At 40.0% G+C, this 23,328-nt stretch overlaps 3 protein-coding genes and 1 non-coding gene across 11 annotated transcripts in view; 2 read left to right on the forward strand and 2 right to left on the reverse strand.

The window, feature by feature from the left end:
- LOC110977317 (uncharacterized) overlaps positions 1 to 1,743 on the reverse strand; it is a 51,745-nt gene extending 50,002 nt beyond the window's left edge. For 2 of the 3 annotated variants that reach the window (XM_022231325.2, XM_022231316.2), the window contains exon 1: positions 1,463 to 1,742. The gene's annotated coding sequence lies outside the window, so the exon portion shown is untranslated. Of the gene's footprint in view, positions 1 to 1,462 lie in introns of all 3 variants that reach the window. The other variant, XM_022231370.2, reaches the window with a different exon arrangement.
- Positions 1,744 to 7,378: 5,635 nt separating this feature from the next.
- On the reverse strand, positions 7,379 to 13,544 carry hus1 (HUS1 checkpoint clamp component). 2 transcript variants are annotated; one of them, XM_087139581.1, is made up of 8 exons: positions 13,341 to 13,544; positions 11,120 to 11,241; positions 10,606 to 10,725; positions 10,207 to 10,314; positions 9,650 to 9,724; positions 9,270 to 9,369; positions 8,928 to 9,056; positions 7,379 to 8,597 (listed from the first exon to the last, which is right to left on the reverse strand). In XM_087139581.1, exons 1-8 carry the CDS (start codon positions 13,390 to 13,392, stop codon positions 8,512 to 8,514), a joined length of 792 nt encoding a protein of 263 aa, XP_086995707.1. In that variant the 5' UTR covers positions 13,393 to 13,544; the 3' UTR covers positions 7,379 to 8,511. The 2 variants fall into 2 exon arrangements, with proteins under 2 accessions (XP_086995707.1, XP_022087084.2); XM_022231392.2 differs by having other exon boundaries at positions 10,549 to 10,725; positions 13,341 to 13,543.
- A 252-nt stretch (positions 13,545 to 13,796) lies between these two features.
- Trnar-ccg (transfer RNA arginine (anticodon CCG)) lies at positions 13,797 to 13,869 on the forward strand. The gene has a single exon. It is a non-coding gene; the product is annotated as a tRNA-Arg (tRNA).
- A 245-nt stretch (positions 13,870 to 14,114) lies between these two features.
- On the forward strand, positions 14,115 to 22,444 carry LOC110974976 (uridine phosphorylase 1-like). Of its 5 annotated transcripts, none has more exons than XM_087139580.1 (9): positions 14,115 to 14,252; positions 14,683 to 14,776; positions 15,137 to 15,195; positions 15,499 to 15,625; positions 16,224 to 16,382; positions 16,661 to 16,846; positions 17,344 to 17,482; positions 17,960 to 18,106; positions 18,929 to 22,444. In XM_087139580.1, exons 3-9 carry the CDS (start codon positions 15,161 to 15,163, stop codon positions 19,075 to 19,077), a joined length of 942 nt encoding a protein of 313 aa, XP_086995706.1. In that variant the 5' UTR covers positions 14,115 to 14,252; positions 14,683 to 14,776; positions 15,137 to 15,160; the 3' UTR covers positions 19,078 to 22,444. The 5 variants fall into 5 exon arrangements, with proteins under 5 accessions (XP_086995706.1, XP_022082673.2, XP_022082703.2 ...); XM_022226981.2 differs by lacking the exon at positions 14,115 to 14,252 and adding an exon at positions 14,293 to 14,414; XM_022227011.2 differs by lacking the exon at positions 14,115 to 14,252 and adding an exon at positions 14,341 to 14,399.
- Positions 22,445 to 23,328: the final 884 nt, after the last annotated feature.

A 23,328-nucleotide genomic window follows, 5' to 3' on the forward strand; every position in this document is an offset into this window, starting at 1 on the left:
TCAACTATGACAGCAGAATCAACAGGTTTGTAGATTTGGTAACAAGTTCTATACAGACGCCACTTGACACCCTGCGCACAAACCCTATGAGACTGGTAGGTCAAATTGTGTTTTCTACGCGAATAACTGAGTATTTTCCAAGCTAATTTTGACTTTTTTGGTCATATTTCAGATGCTTGTTCAGCGCAATCATTGAAAGTGCACAAATTTTAAATTTATGAAAAATGCGCAATTTTCCTTGAGCAATTTTTATTAGGTTGTGCATATTTTAATGCATAATGTTGAGCGTAATCTTTGAACATGCACAATTTTTGTGCCTCAAACTGTGCGACTATTAAAGGGAGTCATGATGATTACCGTTCGACCGGGCCCGGCAGGTGCCAGTCAGGTGCGGGGATGCGGGGATTCCATTCCCTTCGACCCTCAAGCTGTCTGGCACCAGTCAAGCTGGGAAACTGTTGCCTCAAGTAAAGGCTAGGATTCAAGTATAAACTAGAAGTTTTGGAGGTCATTTCAAAATGGTTCTTTTCTCTGAGTTTATTTTGACTAGGATCCTACTTTTTACTGCAACAATTTTCTGAATTAAATGTCAACAGGGGAATTTAGTAGCTCTCAAAAGGAATTATTTTCAGAGGGAAGCAGTCTGAATTAATTGCTCTCATGTGGCAATATTCATCCAAATGCCCGAATGGTGAAATTTTTCGCAGCCGGCCGATGTGACGTGCTTTGCCCTGGCCCAATGAGTACATGTACGTGCATCCGACGCTGTACAAGCAGCACCTCATCATGTGCAAAACAGGCCCGTCAAAATCGCACAAACCTTGCAGCTGTTGCCTGCAATTCATGTATCCATGCAATTTTTATCACTGTGTGCAAGTTTTATGGCAATGTCTGTGGTTGCACAAAATCAGCAAATTTTAAATTTGGTGTGCTTTCAAAGATTGCGCTCAACATGCTTAATTGTTGACCGTTAAGAAAAATATGCGGCGTCCGTTTAAGAAGTTCGCCTCTGTCCCAGAACTCTATCATGTCTTTCCTAAATTATTTACCACAAAAGAGCGTCTTTAACTGCTTTGCAAAAGCTTAATCTGAACACATCCATCTCGTGCGGTGACCATGGTGACTGCGAGGTATTTTTTCTAGGTCAAAGCCCAAGGCTAGGGCCTTGGGCTAGTCCTACACCATACATATATGTAATTCTTCTGTTGACAATTGGGCCTGACATCTTAAACTAAATTAAAGATAAATAATCTATATGTCACCGAGCCGACAAAGATAACTGGGAACGTGGCCTCATGATAACAATTTTGTTTAACAAAATTATGATCACTGTCTCAAAAAATGGATTATTAGCATTCAAATGCGCCCTCTATCTACCAAGACTAGCATAAACGTTACACATACACTGCAGTTACCCAAGTACAGTGAGAAGGGATTTACAGAAAGCAAATCTTTCACTTACCAAATCATTTTCATGCTGACAATCTAACTGTCATAACTGTCACGATTGTCCTGGCGAACTGAGTTTCTGGCATTTCACAAAGGCTCATTCTTCTCGCAAACAAGAAGCCGAAGTTCCACGTTTTTCGAGAGAAATAAGTTGACACCACGACACCACAATGAGCTACCTCCGTTTTCTCAATTCAATTTTATTACATGCAATTACACTATATACAGCACACGTTTTTGCAGCGGACAAAAAAATACAACATGCATGCCGCATGGATTTCACTGGTTCCTCACAATTGCTGCTCAGTCTCTCGATTGAACAGTCCGCGAACCAGTGACACGGAACCCAATTTGCAAAATGTATACATGACGTCATCCGGCCCAAACCCGGGCCGTATGACGTCATTGGAGCGGCCGATTGGGATTGTTTATTTCCGGTTTGTGAGCCATTTCTAGCAGCTGCCACAGTAAACACAACCACACCGTTATAGCTTTCGGCTATTGTTTGCTTGAACAAGGAAATAAACTGCACCGATTACGTTCTCTTACACTTCACGAACGACAGTGTCTATAACTATTTTCCTTTAATTGTCGAATGCTGTCATTAACCGAAGTCGGTACCGGTCGCATCACATCATTTTTCTTACTACTTATGATGTAAAACCTGACATCATCAGATTATTGTATTGACACGACATTACAGTCGGAATCGATTTTTGTGTGTGTGTTTTTTTGTTTGGCCGCCTCTGAATTGCAGCCGGAAAAAAAGGGCAGGTGGTGGTTTCCAAAGGTGCGGGCCAGAAATGTATAAAGACAAGCGCCAATTTCAGACTTTGGAACCAAAATGACTGTTCATTATATGAAGTACGGCATGCAGCTATTGTGTACTAATTCAGGTGCGGATCCGTAGGATGGTTGACCCCCCCCCAGCTAAAAAAAAAGTTTTAAAAGGTGAAAATAATCCAAAATAACTAAAGTAAATGCACCAATAGATACCACTGTAAACAATGTATGCCATGAATAATGTTTCAATTATTGTTTCCGCTTGTCCGCAAAATTGAGACATTAAAAAAATCTCTGGCCTGAACCCGCCCCCCAGCTAAATTCCTGCATCCAGCCCCCCTTGTCCGTGTGCACTGACGCATAATCCACCATTGTGGCTCCAATAATTGAAACGCTCATGTCGCAACTCTCTCTATGAAAAGCTGTGGCGCGGCCAACTGCTGCAACCAACTTCTGACACTCCTAACGCCCCCATAACCTCGTTCAATGCCAATCGCATGTTTTGTATGTTGTGAAAGTGACACTCCTGGACTCAAAGGTGCTTTGGCTAGATCATCTGCAACTTGCTTGATCAAAAGTTGTCATTTTTATTATTTGTATGCACTTTGTTTTCTTGTCCTTTTGGGGGTGTTTTTCTTGTGATAGTTATTATCCAACGTATCGTACACACATAGGCCATCAATGCAAAGCTGACATGGTGTTGAGAACCAAAACAAAGGGAAAGCTTTGATCCTTGCTCTAAGTCGCCTTATTAAACAAATATTTCAACATTTGCTCTTAAGTCCATGACCGTTTAAAGGTTTTCCCTCCAAAATGTATCCCATTCTCAGATCTTCCCCTGCACAGTTTCAAATTGCGATCATGTACGCAACACTTTTCTTTACATAGTTTTTCTTAAAAATATTTTTGCTTCTGATGCAAACACTCACACCAGTACGCAAATTAAAAACAAAACAAAAAACACAAGCAAACTCACAAATTGGTAATTTTCTCACGAGCGTACGTTATTCACACGCAAGAGAACGCATTGAAACATTAATGAACTGATTCAGCGTGGAATATTCCAAACGACGGCACGAGACGCGACACGGCGTCTTCGAGACGACACCAGCAGTGGCGTTCGACAATTCCACAACCCATTCGCAACCCAGCCTCCGGAGTTTAATCCCAGAAAGGTCACGGGGTAGCGTCCCCTGTGCCCTGGGGGCATCTCCGCATGATGATTTCTGAGGAATCATCGTGTATATATAACATCGCATCTCAGAGATCGCTCAGCGCGTGGGTGTTCACGTCTTACACACACGCACACCCACGCTTCGGTCATTTCTCTCTCTATTTCTGATGGGTAAAACGGTGTTATTGCCGCCGCCAACTTTTTTTTTTAAACTGGGAACAGAATCTTTTTTTCCGGGGCTTACTTAATGAAACTTTAATTGCATTTTGCACGTCGGTCACGTACAGTGGGATTACTATTTTTTTCTGTTAAAAAAGTCAAGTCTCCAGGGCGCGGGAGATGGGAGTAAAAAAAAAAATTAACAATCCAACGTGGTTTTTGTTTGGTGTGTTTTTGTAGCTGTGGGAGCCTAAACTTGTGTGGGATGATGGATTTGAGTTGTAGTGCATGTTGCAAATAAATCTGGCTCAATGAAGCTGTTTCGCAACGAGTTAATCGAAAGAGGAATCTTTGCAGATAATATAACATGTGTGCCTACTAGCGGACCTGATTTATTGCCAAGAGGCCTTTTTTGGTAATGAAACCTTGTAGGTTTATGACTGTGCAATGGGTAAACCTAATGAAAAGAAAGTTGGCCTCAACATTATGTACATTATGAATTATCGACACGGCATACCCCGCTGACCTATCCAGGTATTGGGTACATAGGGAAAAAAAATTGATTTTTTCCCCAAAAGGACTGTCCACCTTTTTAAGCCCCCCCCCCGAACAGTGGTACTGGTAGTGGCATTTCATGATTGCCGGCGCTTGTAATTCCTGGAAAACATTTAAATAAATAAAAGCAACATGTCTCCGGGGGCACCCCCGGTTAGATACACCGTACACTCATGACTGCATACCGGGGTAACCTCTCAATCAAATGCAATTTTGTGCTGGGTGGCACGAGTGAAATTTGTGAATGTTATATTTCTCATTGTAATGTAATTGCATGTTTAATTTAAGATTTGTTAAGTCGAACCATGACACGTTCAATCCTTCTCCTTTTGTCTGATACGAAGAGAATGTTTTGTCGATAAAGGCCATTGCCAGAAGTTCGACTGTGTTCTTTGAATGGGCGTGAGCTAAATCCCTATTGAGTAAATGTAAATGAAAAAAAAATGAATTATTGCTGGACATAATGTCACAACCAATCTATAGTGGTTTAGAAATGATGAAGTCCTCATTATTACAGTCGATTTCAAGGAAACGGGGCTGTTATTGACATTATCCGATCTTCCAATAATGCCCACGCTTTGATGAAAAAAAATCCCCATGCAGTGCACCCGAAATAGATCTGCAAAATTAGGACTGGTTTAGATTCTCCGAACGACTTCACGAATGTACCCCGACAGAGAGGTTTTGTAGGGTAGATTGGAAAAGAATAATTCCACCCACCACGCGGAACAAAGTTTCGACATCCCGACAGGTGCCAGGTCCAAATCAACCGTTTCCCCTTTCTGGAGTTTGTCTACCAATCTCAGGCGACGTGTGAAATTGTCGTCAATGCAAAATTTAGAAACTGGGGCTCACAGTATAGTTCCAAACCATTTATTACAATTTTTCGGCGATGTTTGACACCGCTAAAAGTAATTAGACTGATATTTAAGTCGGTGTAACGACCAACCTTTTTTTTCTGGGAGATAACTACATCAAAACCAGCAAAGGAAAAGCACATCACGTTATATGCCGCAAGTCGGTTGGTTGCAACATGCATGGGTGTTGATGTCGCTAGCACACGATTTTGTCGGGCATAAATATACATTTTACATTTTTCCATCACATTACTTCCAGTGTACTTTCACCTGTAGGGAAAATTTCCTGTGATCTGAGACGACTACGATTATGTTTTCCGTCAACGAATTTAAATTGGTTTTCTAAAGTATTCCATATCACTCTCAAACTTTTTGAGACAGATTTACCAAAGAAATATTCACACAAAATGTGGCTTTCATGGACATAAAAAGTTACAGAAATCAAATCAATTGCTTGTTGAAGGTGCGCGTAAAATCGCAGCACCACTTCTTGCCGACACTAACTGTAAAGGTTAAAATGCGACCAACGCCTCACAGGAAAAAAAACCTACATTTTTTTATGCCTCCAAGTATTTGGTTTCTACAGTTTTCATCCAGTTGCATAAAACCCACCTGCTATAGCTGTATCAAGTACAGCATTATGAACTCGCAATTTTCTACTCTAATCATGGGATAAATTGTAAAAATCCCATGGTTTTAAGGAAACGTGATAGCACTGCATCCTGGGTCATTCCTTAACAAACAACTCAACGACAAAACACCCCACTTCGTATAAAAGAATCGCAGTGCTACCTAATCCCAGGAAAAGTCGCACCAGAGAACCCATCGGTGACATTTCAGATCGTGCCCGTTACCTTTGATATTTTTGAGCCTGGCGGTTGAGTGGGCTGCAGATGACAAGACAGTGGGAGAAAAAACCCATAAAGGTCTGGTCGCCCAGCAGAACAATATACCGTCGTGTTTGACACGCGAGGCTTACATCAAATTTATCAAGCAGAGCGAGAATGAGCGACGAATCTCCATCGGGGATTCGTTACTAGCCAATGAATAAGGAAATGGGCTCTATAGAATTTTAATGGAAGCTATTTGTGTTGTACTGGCGATCAAAGAGTGCGCGGGACCGTAGGTTGAAACCGACAAGTATTTTGCTTTGGTATATTTGTTTTCAGCTTTTAACAACGAGTTTTAGAGGGTACACCACGTTATTTTCACGATAGAAAACACGATGACAACGTAACATTCAGAACAATTTTTTAGTTTTAGTGAGTATAACTTACTAATATTAATATGGGAATTGTACACCTCTTGAAATTCGCTTTTGACTTCTGCCTACAATCGTTTTTACGAAGATTTAAAGTTAATATTCACTAACTGCCACTGTTCTTGTCAATTTCTGTCTATTAAAATGAAAACGGTCGAGGTCAATAAAAGTGACGTGACATTAAAATCTGTAATAGAATGACTTCGAACCGGCGTCCATGCAAAATCAATGCACGTTGTTTTATCGAAATCAAGTGCAATCGCAATGGTTACAAAAGGCATCCCACTCAAGCCAAATTGTTAGCGAAATCTAGAGGCTGGGAAATATCAAGAGGTGTATCAAGGGATGGATATTGCCGTCGAGTCGGCGGGACTAAAGACAGTACCGGTCACTCACCGTATCCCCAAGGGGCCCAAGGCGCTCAGCCCCCGATGTGGGATCAACAAGAAGTGGGTGAGCGACAATACTTTCATAAGAAATTGTTGAAGAGGTCTTCGTTCAAAATGTCATATCCCATTGGATAAACACATGAATAAAATACAACTATGCTAATTTCCTAGGCCTCAAAAAAAAAATCTCAAGGAGAGATTGGTTCAAATATCAAACAGAGCCACTAAAAACGTGAAAACCAAATGTTGAAATCACAACAAACTTTAAGACTGTGGAGATTTGAAGTATACGGGTATAAGCCTGGAAGATTAAACCGGATTAAACTGGAATATGAATCCTTTCAATATCATGAAGAAATATCACAAGAGCATGGACAGATTTGGATTTACAAAAAAAGTGGAGACAATATGGCAATTGCTTGCAGCAATACAGGCAGTCTTATCTGTTCATGCGTCATGGAAATATTATAGATGACATTTTGTGTCCAACATAGATTAGCTCCCTCGTCGCCATGACCATGACAGGTGTCCTCTCTTCTGTCAGTCATTTCATTCAATTCTGAATGTGTTAAAGTTTTTTAATACGTTCAAAGGAATGTAACAAAAAGAACTTTTCAAACACCCATCTTCAGTAGTTCGTTTGCAGCCGGGAAGAAGCATTGGGTTGATGTATGCTTGTTGGCTGGTTGGGTGGGATTTTCTCATGCCAGTAGGCTCTTGCCCAATGTACAGAGTAACAAACACAAGAATATATGCCTCCAAAACAATGGTGTTATTCCCAAGGCATCCATGATTCATCATACTTCCAGATGATGTTGTCAATGAGGCACCAGTAATCTTATACATGTACGCTCAACTCCTTCTCCCTAAAAATTCATTAACAGGTGCAACCAACCTCCAGCTGGACCAAGAGAGAGCACTATTTTTTTATAATAGAGGCTTCTTTGGTTGGAACTAAACTTTGCTGGTTGACAAACGACTAGGAAATGCATGTGTCACGGTCCTGCTGCTACCAACAAAATGAACACTCCCGACCAACAAGGCTCTTTTCAACCGATGAGGGGGTGCTTCTGTTTGAGCGGATTAGATATCTGACTTGATCACGGCTGATATGCAATAACAGCGAACATTACTTAAAATTTTGTCCCCTGCTCTTGGAGGAAACCAATTTTCATTCATACCTGAGGGTGCACCTCTGTAAATAGGCCACAAATATGTCCACCAAGCTCATTAATAACAGTTATACACTCAAGATATTCTATATTAGAGAGTCCTGTGAGCCATGGAATTGGGGAATTGAAGAAACGTGCCACTGAACCTATGAGCAATTTGGTGCAAAAGTGGCACTGAGCCTCTGGCCTGGACTCAGGGATTCAATTCCGAGCACTTTGGCACAAAAGTGGCACTATTTAGCCGTTTTGCAAAGGGATGCTTTTTCAGCTACTTTTCCGAGTGGAGACATTTTCTTCATTTTAGGGGTGGTCTGCTTTGGGTGAGAATTTCTCAAATGTCTTGGTCAATCCACCAAACATTGAAAGGAAAATGAAAGATGACACGTTGATCACCATTTTTCTGTACTGCCTGAACACCTGTGAGAGTTGTGAGTATTTTAAAAAGAATTTTGATGGGGATTGATCACAGCTGTCTAAGGAAATTCGTTTTCTGGGGTTCAGCCTAAGAAGACCATCTGCTGTGTTACCAGTAATTTTCTCCCCTATCAACACCCCCCAACATATTAATCCAATAGGTATTCCCTGAAGCAACTGCACCAGGGATGGAAAAAGTGAACGCAAACTTGAGACGGCTGCAGCATGAGGCATGAGTGAAGGCTTCCTACAAAAATCTGAGGAAAGACACTTTGTCCAAGTTGACAGCCGTGAAGTATCACTGGTGGATGATGGGCATGGAATACTGCATAGAGATGTCTTCTTGCAACAGGAAGAAGTGAATAAGTCTGTTGTCAACAATATCTGCGGAGAGGACCAAATCAATTGCCCACATTTCAGCAAGTAAAGCAGGTGTAATTTGGACAATCAAATCAAACTAACTTAGAAAGCAACAACTTCAAAAGCCAAGTAAACTGAAGAAATGTTGATGAGTACAACAATCTATGCATTTTCTCTAAAGTCACACAACTTATTTTGATGTAATTAATTATTGATTACATAACAAATTACATACACAATTTATTCGCATGTTTTGCATAATATACTATGACATGTAATTGAGCATTTTTCACATTCCAATTTAAAATGTTGATAATTTTGGAAAATTAAAACTGCCATGAAGATGTATCTCACTGCATATAATCTTTGGTGGGTTCAGCTGCTGGCCAGTAAGGAACTGAAGGAATCTTCGGATGTCAACTCTGGCACCAACCATCTCGTCTGGTTGCCTCCCCTGAGTCTGGGACTCAGACCCTTCATTGACTGCCAGAGATAGATTAGTAACAAACAGATCATTAGACATTTCCCTACAGAGGTCTGGATTCCAGATCATTTTGAATGTGGGTTTTTGCTGAGAATGTCCTTAGAAAAAGAGGAAATAATTTGTCATCTATCAGTAACTGACGAATGTGTCAGCCATAAAGTTTTTCACTGTCAAATTAGAATCTGTCTAACTCCTTTAACACATGACCATACCCCATTCAGGGATTTCCAAGTCCTTGAAGTGTGTAGAAACAGTCACCTGGTCAGTCTCCACCCTCAACCTCATCTCACCATTCTGATTGGCTGATAGTTCCTAGGCTCATGAATATACAAGAGAAGAAGTGTAAGAGCAAATTTTGAATGGATAGAGGTTGACAAATACCGTCCTTGTAATACATTGCAGCAATTTAATGAATTCATCACATAAACCATAAGAGAACTGAACAGCACCAACTTCGCTGTTCATCAACATGGTGTTGAAGAAAGACAAGACAAGAGTTGGATTTGAACCTGCAACCTTTGAAACCCCAAAATCCTCAGGGTGGCCGATGACATATCTGTAAAAAGTTTTGGAACAGTGAGAGCACATTTACCATGTAGCTTCCAAGGTTTTTCATTCTTTCAACTACATTCCGCAAGGCTTTCAGGGGTGGCATGCAGATACTGACCTGCAAATGAGGAAAATGATGAATTACAAATAACCATTGGGTTGATAAAGTGTTCTATACAAAAGATATTTTTCGCTTTCATGTTGTGCATCTGAAGTAAATATGTTTCCTTATATTAGTGTGATCAAATTACATTGGTCGACAAAACCAATTTCTTCCCCATTAAAACATTTCCTGAACGCAAAATTCTGACAACAGTAAAAACTGCTATCATTTTACTTCTTATTGGGTGATTCTTTAAACAAAACTAAAGATTCATCAAAAGTACACATACTACGGACTTGTAGGGGTGGGAGAAAAAATCGTCAAGGAATCAAGTAGGGACTGACAACTCAATCTAAATATCAATCACTGCTGGATTCAAACCTGATCACAGGTGGAACGCCAGGAAAGTACCACCATGCCAACCTGACCGTGTGCCCCATTTTTAAGAATGTCCACATAGACATTTCAAAGCCTCTTTTTAAGATGGAAATACTCACATCAAAGTCGGGAACAGTGGGTTCACTGTATTCGCTCCACAAATTCTTGGGGATCACATTGACTGGTACATCATGCACGACATTACGACTGTGTCCTGTCCTTGATGGCTGAAATAACCAGTGTGAAAATACAGTGAATTATCCAATTTGCTCTAATAATTTATCAACTAAGGTAGAATGGTTGAACAGAAGGGAACAAACTATGACCATGATGGACAGCATGCTACAACCAAATCCAACACTTTTTAGGGACTATAAGAATCGATTCCACAACCAACACAAAAATTCAGCTGGAACTGACCGTTGGCAATTTTTTTCAGTAACAAAATGATGGACCCTTACAAGTTCAATGTCGAAAGTGAGGCAGGGGCTGAATTTCTTTGTAAGTTTCACTTTCACCGATTTGGCGGTCTGCGCCGTCTTCATGGCTCGGACAACATCCTCTGGTGTGATTTCCAGATAGATCTCGTTGGCCTCCTCAGACAGGCCTTCCATGCGGTACTCGTCAAAGAAGTTGCTCTGACAGACAGAGGGCCAGCATTAATAAACATGTATACTACTTCTAATGGTCAGTGAGGGGCAATTTTATGAGGAGCAAATGTAAACTATTCCATCGCAAATTCATTTTGTGTAATACGTAATTATCTTCACTGTTATCAATGTAACATTCTGGCATGGCAAAGATTTACATTTAAGTTTTGGTTTGCTCATTTTCCTCAGCAAACTTGGGCCTTCACAATTGGTTATTAATTTCTCTATTAAATTTATGCTCAGTCCTGGAAAAACGATACAGGTTTTCTTTCCCAATTTTTCAAATTACATTCTCTGCTTAGTCATGCAGCTACATGTGCTGCTATGTAATGCAATTGATCAGGTGGGGTGCCGGCAATGAGGAGAATTGTTCCCAACTTACCGCAGTTAGTTCACACCAGATACCTCCCTTGGCTACTTTGTCATTCAGAATAAAGTACATCTTGTTGACAGTCAGTCTTAGAATACAGAGTGGTGTCATCTTGGAAACAGTACTCACAACTCCTTTTACCGGTGAAAATTTAAATTTAGTAATTTACACCATAACACATGGCACGCTTTGAGGAAACATTCATAGGAAAGTCCTTCTAGGTCAATGACACATGTGCAGGCCTTTGGTCTAGTCTCATCAAATTTTTGGACAGTTTTTGCCATAGCCTAGTCCTATGTCAAACTGCAAAAGGTGATGGGCCCTACAGCTAGTAGACTAAATATTAATATTTATGAAGTACACAGTAAAATTAACTTAACTTCATGCTAATTTAACAAGTGTATAATTGCCTAAAGTTGGTCTGAACAAAACTTGTCCACTCAGTCTGACCTCAGTTCAATCTCTATTGAGGAGTTTGCTACACCTCAGCCAGTGATTATGATCTGATGACTGAGGGTCACATAAATTCATGCTGAATTGAAGCATGATAGGATATCCATGCAAATACCTTGGACTACTCCACAACGTTTGGCCAAGGAGAACCTTCTTTCACAATCATAAATCACAGGACTCAATCATATGCCAATTTGTCTGCAAAATCACAAACTCTACTTCCAGACATACATGATAAGCCCACTAACTGCCATGGTGTGTTAGAACTCCTTTCTTTGAATTTCTTTCTTTCTTTTTCGAATTTTGGACTTGATCCGAGTGTGTGACAAATTATTACTATCATTATTATTATTGCTTATTTCTTATTTATCCTGGGTTTTCCGTTCAGTTTTCTATGGATCCTAGTTCACACAAAACTACTAAAATACAGATCGAGTCCAAACTTCAAAAACAGGAGTTCTAACGTCCCAGTTAGTGGATCTACTTCCAGACAGGAACATGGATGACTTGGAAGTAGGACAATGACAGTTTAGTAAGGTCCTGGGCTGAAGTCTCAAGAATAAAGTCTAATGACATGAAGGAGTGTAATGTAATTAAAGATTAATCACATTGGTAATTCACAATTTCAATTTTTATGAAATTCGGTTATATATACATGTATATAAAAAAATCCAATAGGTAAAAACTAAATAAAGATTGCTACTGACATCAAAAGCATGAGTAGGAGTCATTCTTCATATCGGGCAAACTGAAAACGAAAGTTGTCAGTAGCATCCAATAGAAGCCTGCTTGATGACGTCACACTATGGCTCTGCAATTATACGACTGTTTCGTTATTTTGGGGCACCCACGTGCGTGAGCGCTGTGCTTGCTCACACCAAACTGTGAATTACAAGAGGTCGGACTGTGAGCGCAATTTGGAATTGCTTTTCCATTGACAATGGTGGCCAATACTGGATCATATGATGGAGTAAAGCCCTCCCAATTTGAACGGAGTAAGGTCTTGACGAATGTCAGGCAGATGGCCGTGTTAATTTGCTGGGAATGACATCTAGGCCTAACTTAATTTAGGCTACCATGGCTACCCCTTGTATCTCTGTTCTTTAAAACTGTTACGGCTGCAAGGTCAAGAAACTCTGGGGGAATGAGAGCTGTTACTATCCACTCCAAGCGGAACAAAAGAGCGCTTGTTTGTAAATGAAACTGACTGTCCTTTTGGTATGTAGGCACACAACTGTATTATCCACATTTGACGTAGAGTACACCAAGTATGTGCAATGACCTTTGCATAGGCCTACAATTTGTACAAACATGTACAGATGACGTGCAAGAACCTGGTTGTGACCATCTGTCTTTCTTATGCCGATTGGGGGTGCACTTCCGCTCAGGCATGTCAGGGCGGATTTTGACATCACCAAATCACTAGATTTGTTTGCCGCCCTCAATGACACATTTTTGGAACTGAACTCCCAAGAAAAGATCGAAGCTGCCGCATTTAATAGTCCTGATAAAATTTAAATTTTAATTAACGGTAACATGACCACTTCCCTGTAAATAACCATTTTAATGAAAACATGTCTAGCTCCACACCCCAAACAAAACCTCAAGTTGGTGTGATGTTTCCTGATCATGAGATCATCTTTTATTTAACATGTTTAAGAAAGTTTAACGTTAATAAGAAGAGGTTGACGACGTAGGCCTATGACGTCAAACGTGCCAAAGCTGAGTTTCAAAAAATGAAAAACTTGACATTACAATCAACCCAAAATTTCAAGCTTACTTGTAAACTGCTCTATACAGCCAATGTCTACGACTTTGGCTCGAAATCGCATGCTTGATTCTGTCTTTTAACGAGGAGGCTTTGAAAAGTAACGATGATGAAATAAGCGAACTCAGGCCTCAGGCCACCTCAACTTTATAGCCGTGCAAGCAGACGACGTCAATTTTGATCTCGCGCGCCACTTGTATTGGCTTCAATCATGTCAATCATGTAGTCTGCTCATGGACGTAGGAAATGTCTGCTGCACTCTTCGCGGAAAAGTTATTATTATGAGTCTGGATACCAAACAAAATCGTAAATGGTGTTCATGAACAATTTTGTTTAAATTTTAATTTTATCTCTGGAAAAACTTGCAACAAATTCATCAGAAATATAATTTTAACTTTTCCACAACAAAAAAAGAAAACATTTTTGGATCAATATATCTTTGACTTATACACCCTCTTCACGGGGTTTGACCCTGTGGCCTAATGGATAAGGCGTCAGCCTCCGGAGCTGAAGATTGTGGGTTCGAGTCCCATCAGGGTCGGAATTTTTTTATTTTAACAATAGGTGAAAATAGGAAGTGTTTCATTAATCATAGCTGTGTCTCAAATGTGGCAAAATCCATTTTATAGGTTTATTTTACTTTGTAGTAACTTTCAAAACAATACGCATTTTCAATTCACAAGACCAATAGATGGCGCTGTTCGTTTAGTCAAGACAAAACGACATCAAATCACTGGAGCCTGCTTCATGGGATTGGATCCTAACAGTATTATTTCATTAAATACATTGCACACATGAAAGCACAATAAGGGCTCTCCCGAATAAAACCTAAAATCAAAAATCTGGATATAAAAAAAAAATATTTTTATGCTCCAACGTTAAGTAAAACTTGAATCGAGACTATGCGGTAGGCCACTGACTGGGGTAGGTGTGTCATCGATCTACAATTTGATTGGTCGTTGTTTAATCAATGGTAATAAAAAGCGACGCTAGGCTGTAAACATTGCACACATTAAATTTGTCTACGTGTATAAATTGGAACAAATATTTCTATACTTGGCCTAGTGACTAGTAGGCGGCTGTGCGGTTATTATACTTTTTTTCTTTGTTAATTGTTATATGTAGAAGACTTACATGTAATTTTTTTGTCTTTCGTGTCCAGTTATGTCTTTATAGGGGCCCCTACTCGACAAGCAGTGCTTCGTAGTGGTCCTGCCACCTTTGTGTGTGAAATAAAGTGAAGTGAATGGATATTACTGGACACTTACCGGATACTTTTTTGTTTTCTTAATACCAGTGCATTGCAATATTTATCGTTCTTGATTCCTGTTCTTTCTCTGTAAATTAAATCTAGTATCACCATGATCGCTGGCAAAAGAAACCGACGCAGATGAAGATTCGGTTGTGACAGTTGTTACCCGCTCTTCTACGGTTCCATCAAGCCTCAGGTTAGTCGTAATATAGGTAGACACCAACAGTTGTCAAACAGGGACATGGAGCTTCTAATCCACAGAAAGTGCGATTGTTGAGACAAACGGCCTTGAAAGTTTAATCCATTGATCGTCAGGTAGAGGTTGGAAGGGGTCAAGCTTATCAAGCCTGGATAGATTCAAAGTGTACTCAATTTGCAAGCAAAGCAGAAATGCCACCACATAATGCAGTGCTGCAGAGAACAGTAGGGTACGTAGGACTACATGATTCAGGTAAGTTCACGCACACAAAAACAATATCAGTGCAGAATTGCGGTGATTTGACAGCCAACATTGTGTCTTGAAAGTGTGGATTTTCTTTCTTTCTCTAAATTCTAGGTTCAAAAAGACAAGGAAAAGCATATGGAAATGGAAACTCGTGCAGAAAGTAAATCAAGGTATAACTCTGGTGGAATGATAGTGGCTTTGCATTGTAACTAAGCATTCTGTGTATTGGTTTATACTTTGTGAGAAAGTGGAAGCAAGCAAGAATGGTCGTTTCAATGTGGGATCAACCATTGCTGCAACAGATATACTTCATTCTTAAATTCACATTGTGCATGAACCGCGCTAAAGAGCTCTCTCTGTTCACTTAGCCACAGCCTACTTTGTCTGACAGACCATTCCAATATTATTACACAAACTGACAAATGGCATACAGTGATATTATTCCACAAATGATTTTTCCACTTGACAATCAGAGCCAACAATGATGGTTCTGTGCGACCTCCAAACCCATACCTGGAACAGCAAGAAGTAGATGTTTTGTATCACCTGGGGCTGTCCACAGATAAGGATCCCCTCCCAGCACGCTTTGGAGATGTCAGGGTAAAGCAATAGATGGTGACTTTCACAGTGCATTGTTTTAATTTCCTTTTGTGTTTATAAATAGGAACAAGTCTTTGTTTTTAAAGCAAATAAAGTAGGCTGCCTGTCATAAAGATTCTTTGTTGAAATGTTCACTTTCCTTCTCCTTTGTTACCTACGTATTGTAATGCCTCTAAAGGCCCAACAGCAGACATATGGCACTTGGAAGTTGGGAAAGAAAGTTGCATGAAACTTAGTTACAGTGTTTTTCAACTTGTAACGGGGAGTTACGTTGGCTGAGGGATGGTTTGGATACCATCCACGTCGGCATGTGGAATTAGGTTTTCAGTCCTTGCCTGATTCTGTGGGTTTTCCCCAGATTCGGTAGATTTTATCTCCAAAAATGGATACTTCTTTTTTATCTTTTCCCCCCAGGGTCCCTAGGAATAACAGTTTTGTTCATGATGTAGTGCTTTGCCCAGGTAAAATAAAGAATAGGTGCCCCAAAAGGAGTCACAAATTAGGAAAACAGGTGATTTGTGGAAAAGTGGCATGCTATGATAAATATTGAAATGATTCCTAGAAATGCTCGTTCGTTGTGTTCTTTGTGATGCTGCAGTTTGTCTGCATGGGTGGAAGTGCGACAAGAATGAAGCGATTTGCCGAGTTCATCGCCCAACGTCTCGGCTTCAGCGACCACAATGGGGCCCTCCTGACTGACTTGTGCAGCACCGATCGCTACAACATGTACAAAATTGGCTGTGTTCTCGCAGTCAATGTGAGTGGAATTTTTTCCAGTGTTCCTGCCTGTTCTAAGCTCAGCGCACTGTTGGAAACCCACTCACCGTGTGAATTAGTGACGACGTTACACTACAAATTTGTAAAACCGAGTGACCATATTCAGAAGCCATTATTGTGGACTCAGTTCCGTTATCTCAAAAATTTGCCACAAAAGCAGCTCATCTGCACAGATAAAGGTCAAACTATTTTTGGAATCCAGTCAGTGAGGAGAGATATGGGTTAGATTTGGAAATGGTCATGTTTTTTTACTGGCAGCATGGAATGGGCATGCCTTCCATCTCCATTCTGCTACACGAGTTGATCAAGTTGGTGCATTACGCTGGCTGCAAGGATGTGGTTTTCATCCGCATGGGCACGAGCGGCGGACTGGGCCTGCAACCGGGCACCGTGGTCATCACGGACACAGTGGTCAATGAGATGTTTGAACCGGCCTATAAACTGGTTAGTTGCAATTCCGTATGACTTTAACTTTGACTTAGACTATGACTAAGATTGGTGGCTGTTTGGAAAAAGGACTCCATTGTGTAATGATCCATGCGGGGGGTCAGGGTGATACTTACTCATGCATGTCCCTTTTTCCTCCCTCTCTTCCAACATCTGTATCGATGGACAGTAGCAGTGTCCTCCAAAAAAAGGAAGAAGCACAGGGAATGGACATGTTACAAAAATTGGATATTTTACTCGTCGTTTTCCTCCAACCTCAAAACTAAATTACAAGTACTTGGAGAACTACATGTTTGGACTTTTGACAGCAAGGGTTGTCTGCCTGATGAGTATGTAGATATGTTGGAGCCATGTACTCTACTTACTCACTGTCAATTTTCAACTTAATGTGTACAAAAATGTGAGAGGAGTGAATGATACGTCCCTGGAGACCCGTTATAATCATTTGATTTTGACGCCGGCAGCTAATGTTGATCTGTGATCTTTATTTCCAGGCTGTCTTGGGCAAGATCATCAGCCGTCCAACGAAGTTGAGCCAGGAGTTGGCATCTGAGCTGCTTGCTGCCCACGATCCAGGTGCGGACTATGCGGTTGTCACTGGTAACACCATGAGCACCTCAGACTTCTATGAAGGTACACATATTTGATCAACTTTTGCTTATGTTCTTTGTCAGTGTTACGGCTCTTTCCATTAAAGGTCTATCTCAAGTTTTCACAGGTCCTTCACAAGTTCAGCGTAAGTCCTCACAAGGCCATAATAGATCCTCACAAGTCATCAAAGTCCATCACAAGTCCTTACAAGGCCATCACAAACGCTCATAAGTCCAACGCAAGTCCTCACAAGTCCATCATAAATCCCTGAAAGTCTTTACAAGTCATCCCCAATCCATCACAAGTCAATCAGGAGGCACCTGTCTCGAGTCCAGTGGCAAAATATTCAAATGGGCATTGTTCTTCACCTAATAATGGGAATTGACTTGTGTACACACTGACTCTTAAACACTCATAGACGTGTAATCAGCCAGCAGCAGTAGGAGGTCAGTTCTTTACTCACCGAGCTACTGATTCATACTACTGCTTTATTTGGAACCTTTTACTTTTTTCGTTCAGGTCAGGCAAGGATCGATGGAGCTATCTGTGAGCATACTCTGGAAGACAAGATGGCGTACCTCCAAGCAGCCTATGACGCTGGTGTACGGAACATTGAGATGGAAGCTTCTTGTCTGGCAGCAATGTGCGGCGCAGCTCAGATCAAAGGTTGGGATGATTCTGTTGAGTCCTGTAGCTCCCTGTTCAGGATCATGGCCTGGTGTTACATTCGATTCGTAGCTGGATGTCACCTAGGTTGGCCTATGAGAAAAAGTGAAACGACATTAATTGTTTGTTTTGATTTGTTGCTTGTTTTCTGTTGTTATGAGACTTTGCAGATGTGGTGCTGACAGACAGCCAAATGCTCTACCCTAGAAGGGTTATTGGTGACCCTTCATTCTAAAACCAGGCTCAAAGAAGGCATTGTAATGTCTGATATTTCCTTCCTCACTTTATGTTCATACTTCAAAGTGATCGATATTGAAAAATTTGTCTGTTGAAAGCTTTGATAGTTACGGGTAGTGAAAGTTGTAGACTATGCAATGTCCATGTGTATACTAGTGTCATTGTCCTGATTATAGCTAAGAAGCCTGCTCTGGTCAGCCTGATTTTAGAATAACGGGTCATACTCACAGGCGGCGGAATGGTTTTCAGGGGGGGGGCAGTTGCGAGGCTGTCAGACGTCAGCCATAAATAGGCCCATCCATTAAGCCCCACCCCATTATAGGACCGGCAAAAAAGTGGAGTGGGGCGGGGGGCACTCCCCCCACTTCCATCGCCAGTGGTCACACTTTTGTAGCAATCTATTTGCCTCACGAGGTTTTTTGTTTCCTTTTTAAAATGCACTATGAACTCTTCATCTGCGTACATCTCTCAGAAATCATCCTCAGAAATAAGGCCATTCAAAGATTTCCAAAAGTTCTTCTCCAAGAGAGTCACTTGTCAGTTACCTCAGGCAACTCCTAGTATGTCATTGCCATGTATTTCCAGGGGCTGTGGTGTGTGTGACCCTCCTGGATCGGTTGCTAGGTGACCAGGTGACCATGACCGAGGAGGAACATGACAAGTGGGAGCAGCGCCCTCAAGAGTTGATTGCCAGATTCTTCCTAAATAGACTGCGGAGGGATGCACTGAATTGAGCGGTGAGGAGGCAGAGTATTGATGGAATTCAAAAGCTAAACCAGTGCCTTGCTCAGAAGCAATGTCATCAGTGGATGCAGTGCCAAGTCGTATTTCAAACGCCAAGTCGTATTTCAAACCAGATTAGTTAGATTTACCCAACAGTTCTGAATCTTTCGGTATTTGAAATCAGGAAAGCCGTGGCCATGGTTAAATTTTTTTTTTGGTAGTTTTTAATCCCATTCCGTGGAAAGCATTAATGTTTTACAATTACTATGTTTTCTTTTTTATGTTCTTCTTTATTCCAAATCCATACTCGGAGGAAAGTGTTTTGTCAATGTAGACATGACAAAACTTCACCAAAAAAATGTGTTTGGAGGATGAAAACACAAACAGTAAAGGATTTATTGTCCCTAAGATGAAGTCATTTGTTTAGAAAAGGTCCTTGAACTTCCATGGATGTGCTAGGCCATGGGGGAGAGTGTAACTTAAAGAAAACAACATAATCAGTGGCTTGTCCTTTCTAAGTAAGGTACAATAAGAACAGTTGGGCTGGAGTGTATGCTTTTCTCAGGGATCTTATGTCTCAATCAGAATGATACTGTCTGCTTTGCACGGAGCTAAGATGCAGTGATCAATATTTGACTATCCTCCAAACTTTAATATTTGTATGAATCCACTAAGAGTTGAAGAGTGCCCTCTATGGTAAAGGACAGCCAGGATGACAGGAATGATTTCATATGGGTGCTCAATGCACATGTGGAGGTCTTACTCTTAAAACAGACATTGGTCCCACTTGTTCCTGCTCGGAGCAGATAATTAACAAATGTATGCATTGTCACTGAGTGTTTATGGGTGAAGAACATATCTTTTTCTTTATGGATTTAGGTTATTTCATAATATTTAGATTATACACTTAGATTACACAAGGTTTGCAGAATTTTTGTGAGAAAAATGGTTGAAAATACTGCTGTTTGGGGGAAACTGCTTACCATCATAGTTAGTCCTTCCTCATTGAAGTTATGTTAATAGTTATAAATTCAAAATGGCAAATTCACATGGCCCACATTGGGCAGTCTTGATACATTCCCCAAATGTTGGGCACAATCCCTTGCTGCCAGGACATTGATTCATGATCACACGTTATTTATAATCCATGAGAAATAAATTGACCAAGTTTGATAGTACTCTCCGGCTTGATTAATTTAGTAACGCTCAGGCAGAAACTGAAACGCCATAAAAGTTGACCTTGCTTAAAAATGCAATGAAATATTTTATCGCTTTTAAATATTTAATCAAATGAAATGATCTTTCAGAAATTCCATCCGCATTGTGCCAAAAATTCCATGAAGTGGATTTCTAACTTGAATTATGAGAGACTATTATATTCTAAAAATGTTACCCTATGTGATCTTCAAAACTAGTTTTTATGATGTGGTAAATGCCCGCGTTTTGTGCATTTACACTGCAACAATAACAATGCTCCTATTTCAAACATGGCAACTTTTATTCTCTCATTGAATTTTTAAAACATTTATTTTACATGTATGTGTTAACGGAAAGACATTGTGAATGAGGAGCTGTGTTTGTACCCAACATCGTATTACATGAAGCATGGACATTGTTCTACCAATCTGGTGATATATCAGCAGTACGGTAATTACAGGTTACATCGTAAAGAATTCTCCAAATTTTTTATCAAATGGGAGCATTTAAGTAGTTTCCTTGTGAAGTAAACATTACCCTGAAATTATAACGATTCTTTTTTCTTTCACATTAATTCCATTGTTCTTCAGATATGTAGCAAATGAAATTTTGATGAACATTTGAAATCAAAATGGCAATAAATGGCATGAAAAGAGTACGGGTTCTGGGTTTCTCTGACCCCAGGAATGCTAGGATGTCAGCAGGGCACATATGCAGACATAAAGTTATATTTTATTTTAAATTTATAACCGTTGTACATGTATTGCTTTTACCAGGTCAAATCTCAAAATTGCTTGTACATTGTATTCTTGTGTGTAAGTCTTTACAGTTCACAATTGGAATTACATGGTTTTCATAGCTGTACTTGGAGTGAACAACTTGTTCTAGATTTAGACTTATAATTATTTTTGTTTTCCTGAATCTTACTCTCAAATAATCAGTCAGGACAAATTTATCCTGTTTGCTGTAATCACATCCATTTAGCAAAGTGAGTGTTGTTTATTAAAATGTTATCCTGAGACAATTTTTACATAGATTTGTGATAGAGACAGTGAACCAGTTTGTGGTATTTCAAAAGTCAAGGTTGTCCAAAAACAAAGCCCGGTTGTGAGTACATGTACATGCTGATAGGGTAGACTCCACACACCCTTAATTGCTGTTCCCGAATGACCTCAGAAGTGTTTTATTTTGGGCATGCAATGTTGTTGATAAATGGTTTTAACTGGGGTTATAATTTTAGTCACTCTAAAATAGTTTCTCTTTAATTCATTTATATTGGGATGGTGGTTATGTATTTTATTTTAGGGGATTATGTTTGCAGGGACAGGTGGTCATTATTGTAAAAGTACAATTACCTACAGGGTACCCCAAGTAGCAGGGACTTACCATTTATATAATGTCAACTTCCCATCATGCAGTGTTTCTGGGTGTGTTTCTGATGCTTCTGTGTGACCTCTGACAATAGAAGTGATCTTCATGCATCATCAGCGTCGAGGAATGGTCACCTTTTATTCTTGAACAGGAGAGCCGAAGTTTGAGGTCTATAGTATTCATAAAAAGAAAGAGAGGAACCTTTACTGTTTGAGAGGTTTCTCCCAAAACAAAAATATTCTTTGAGCTTACACACGCCAATGACAATGGCAATGCTTGGGGGTTAAGTTCATATCAGAAAAAAACAACTGTGCAACATCTTTAACAGAACTGGCAAAAACCAAGAACAAATGTAAAACAAAACACAGAATGAAAACAAAGAAAATCTCAAATTTATCTTTGATATAAAATTTGTTTATTGTTATTTGAAACTTTATTACAGTTTTTTTTTTGTCTGCATGAGACTCTGGATTTGTGTGCATAATTTTACAATTAAAAAAAATCACTACAGTAACTTTTAATCTCACAGTCAAAACATTTCAACTTGTGGATTTGCTTAAATCCCATAACATGAATTGCCTCAGCAGTCCACTGCATTAACACACATTTTCCTTTTCATGACTGGCTTGAGATATTGCTTTCACATATGCATGTATTGTTACCAGCTTAACTAGAAAAAGAACCCATGTTTTTCTGACATATTTGACTTGGTCGATATTATTTCACCTAAAAGCTATGTTAAATAACTTTTAACCCCAATATTTGTATGTACACGTACAATAAAAACATCTGCAATTCCCCTGTCCACAATATGGAGAAAATGTGATTTTTGTTTCCCCTTATTCCCTAATTTAGTCCCTAATTTAGCTCCTGGAGCATCACAATGACACAGAAGTTAAATAGCCAATTTTTTTAAAGCCCATTAAGTCTAAGAAGTTGACACTGCGCAGCACATGAAGGCATTACCCCCATCACACCTTCCATCACTTTGATAAAACATATGGGAAACAAGATGTGCATGAGCTGCAATCATCAAGAATACGTTCAAAAATGCCGTAATTGAAACTCACACTTGGATGTGATTTCTTTTTCAGCAAAAGAAAGAATTCTGCTTAGGCAGAAAAAAATGATTAATCTTCAGTAACAGTATTGCTGGGTATTGATTGATTTCAAAGTCTGGGTTTTCTTTTTATTACTGTCCTTTTACTGGGAACTCCCCTCTTTGGCAGCGAGCTGGTTATAAAATGGTCTCATTTGGGGTAAAATATTAACTATGACTATGGAAATGCTTGGCTAATGGGAAAACAAGTACTATTGGAATTTACTTTAATAATCTCCTATAAGACATCAAGTCAGGAATTGATCATGCCAGACAGTTTCTGGCAGTGTGTGATACATCTGGCAGTAATTGTGAATTTGCTCCGAGTGGGCGTGAGCTCTTAGGCAACTTCACCCAGGGAGTCACACAAGCCTAACTTGACCAAGAAAGAAAAAGCGCCCGTTGAACACAATAGATCCAAACCTCCCCAGGTGACCTACACATTACCGTTTTGAGTAGGCACATTTTGTAAAATGGACACAAGCCTTGTTTCCCGCCCCCCAAGATACAGGAAATTTTTACCCGACAAAAGGAGATAAATCTATATCCCAATGTTGTGGTTTTTTCGGGGGGGGGGGAGATGGAAGAGAAGTGC

This window comes from Acanthaster planci, linkage group LG08 (genome assembly GCF_054643075.1).
Source record: "Acanthaster planci isolate LZ-2023a linkage group LG08, COTS_SCS, whole genome shotgun sequence".
Classification (NCBI taxonomy): domain Eukaryota; kingdom Metazoa; phylum Echinodermata; class Asteroidea; order Valvatida; family Acanthasteridae; genus Acanthaster; species Acanthaster planci.

Excerpts from the sequence above, each read along its gene's own strand:
- hus1 (XM_022231392.2), bottom strand. The coding sequence starts at position 13,392 with ATGCGATTTCGAGCCAAAGTCGTAGACATTGGCTGTATAGAGCAGTTT. Across the intron at positions 9,370-9,649 it reads AAAACCTTGGAAGCTACATG|GAACTATCAGCCAATCAGAA; the intron begins GTAAATGTGCTC and ends TCATGAGCCTAG. Across the intron at positions 9,057-9,269 it reads CTTGGAAATCCCTGAATGGG|TCAATGAAGGGTCTGAGTCC; the intron begins GTATGGTCATGT and ends TATCTCTGGCAG.
- LOC110974976 (XM_022226972.2), top strand. Across the intron at positions 15,196-15,498 it reads CGTGCAGAAAGTAAATCAAG|AGCCAACAATGATGGTTCTG; the intron begins GTATAACTCTGG and ends CTTGACAATCAG. Across the intron at positions 17,483-17,959 it reads CACCTCAGACTTCTATGAAG|GTCAGGCAAGGATCGATGGA; the intron begins GTACACATATTT and ends TTTTTCGTTCAG.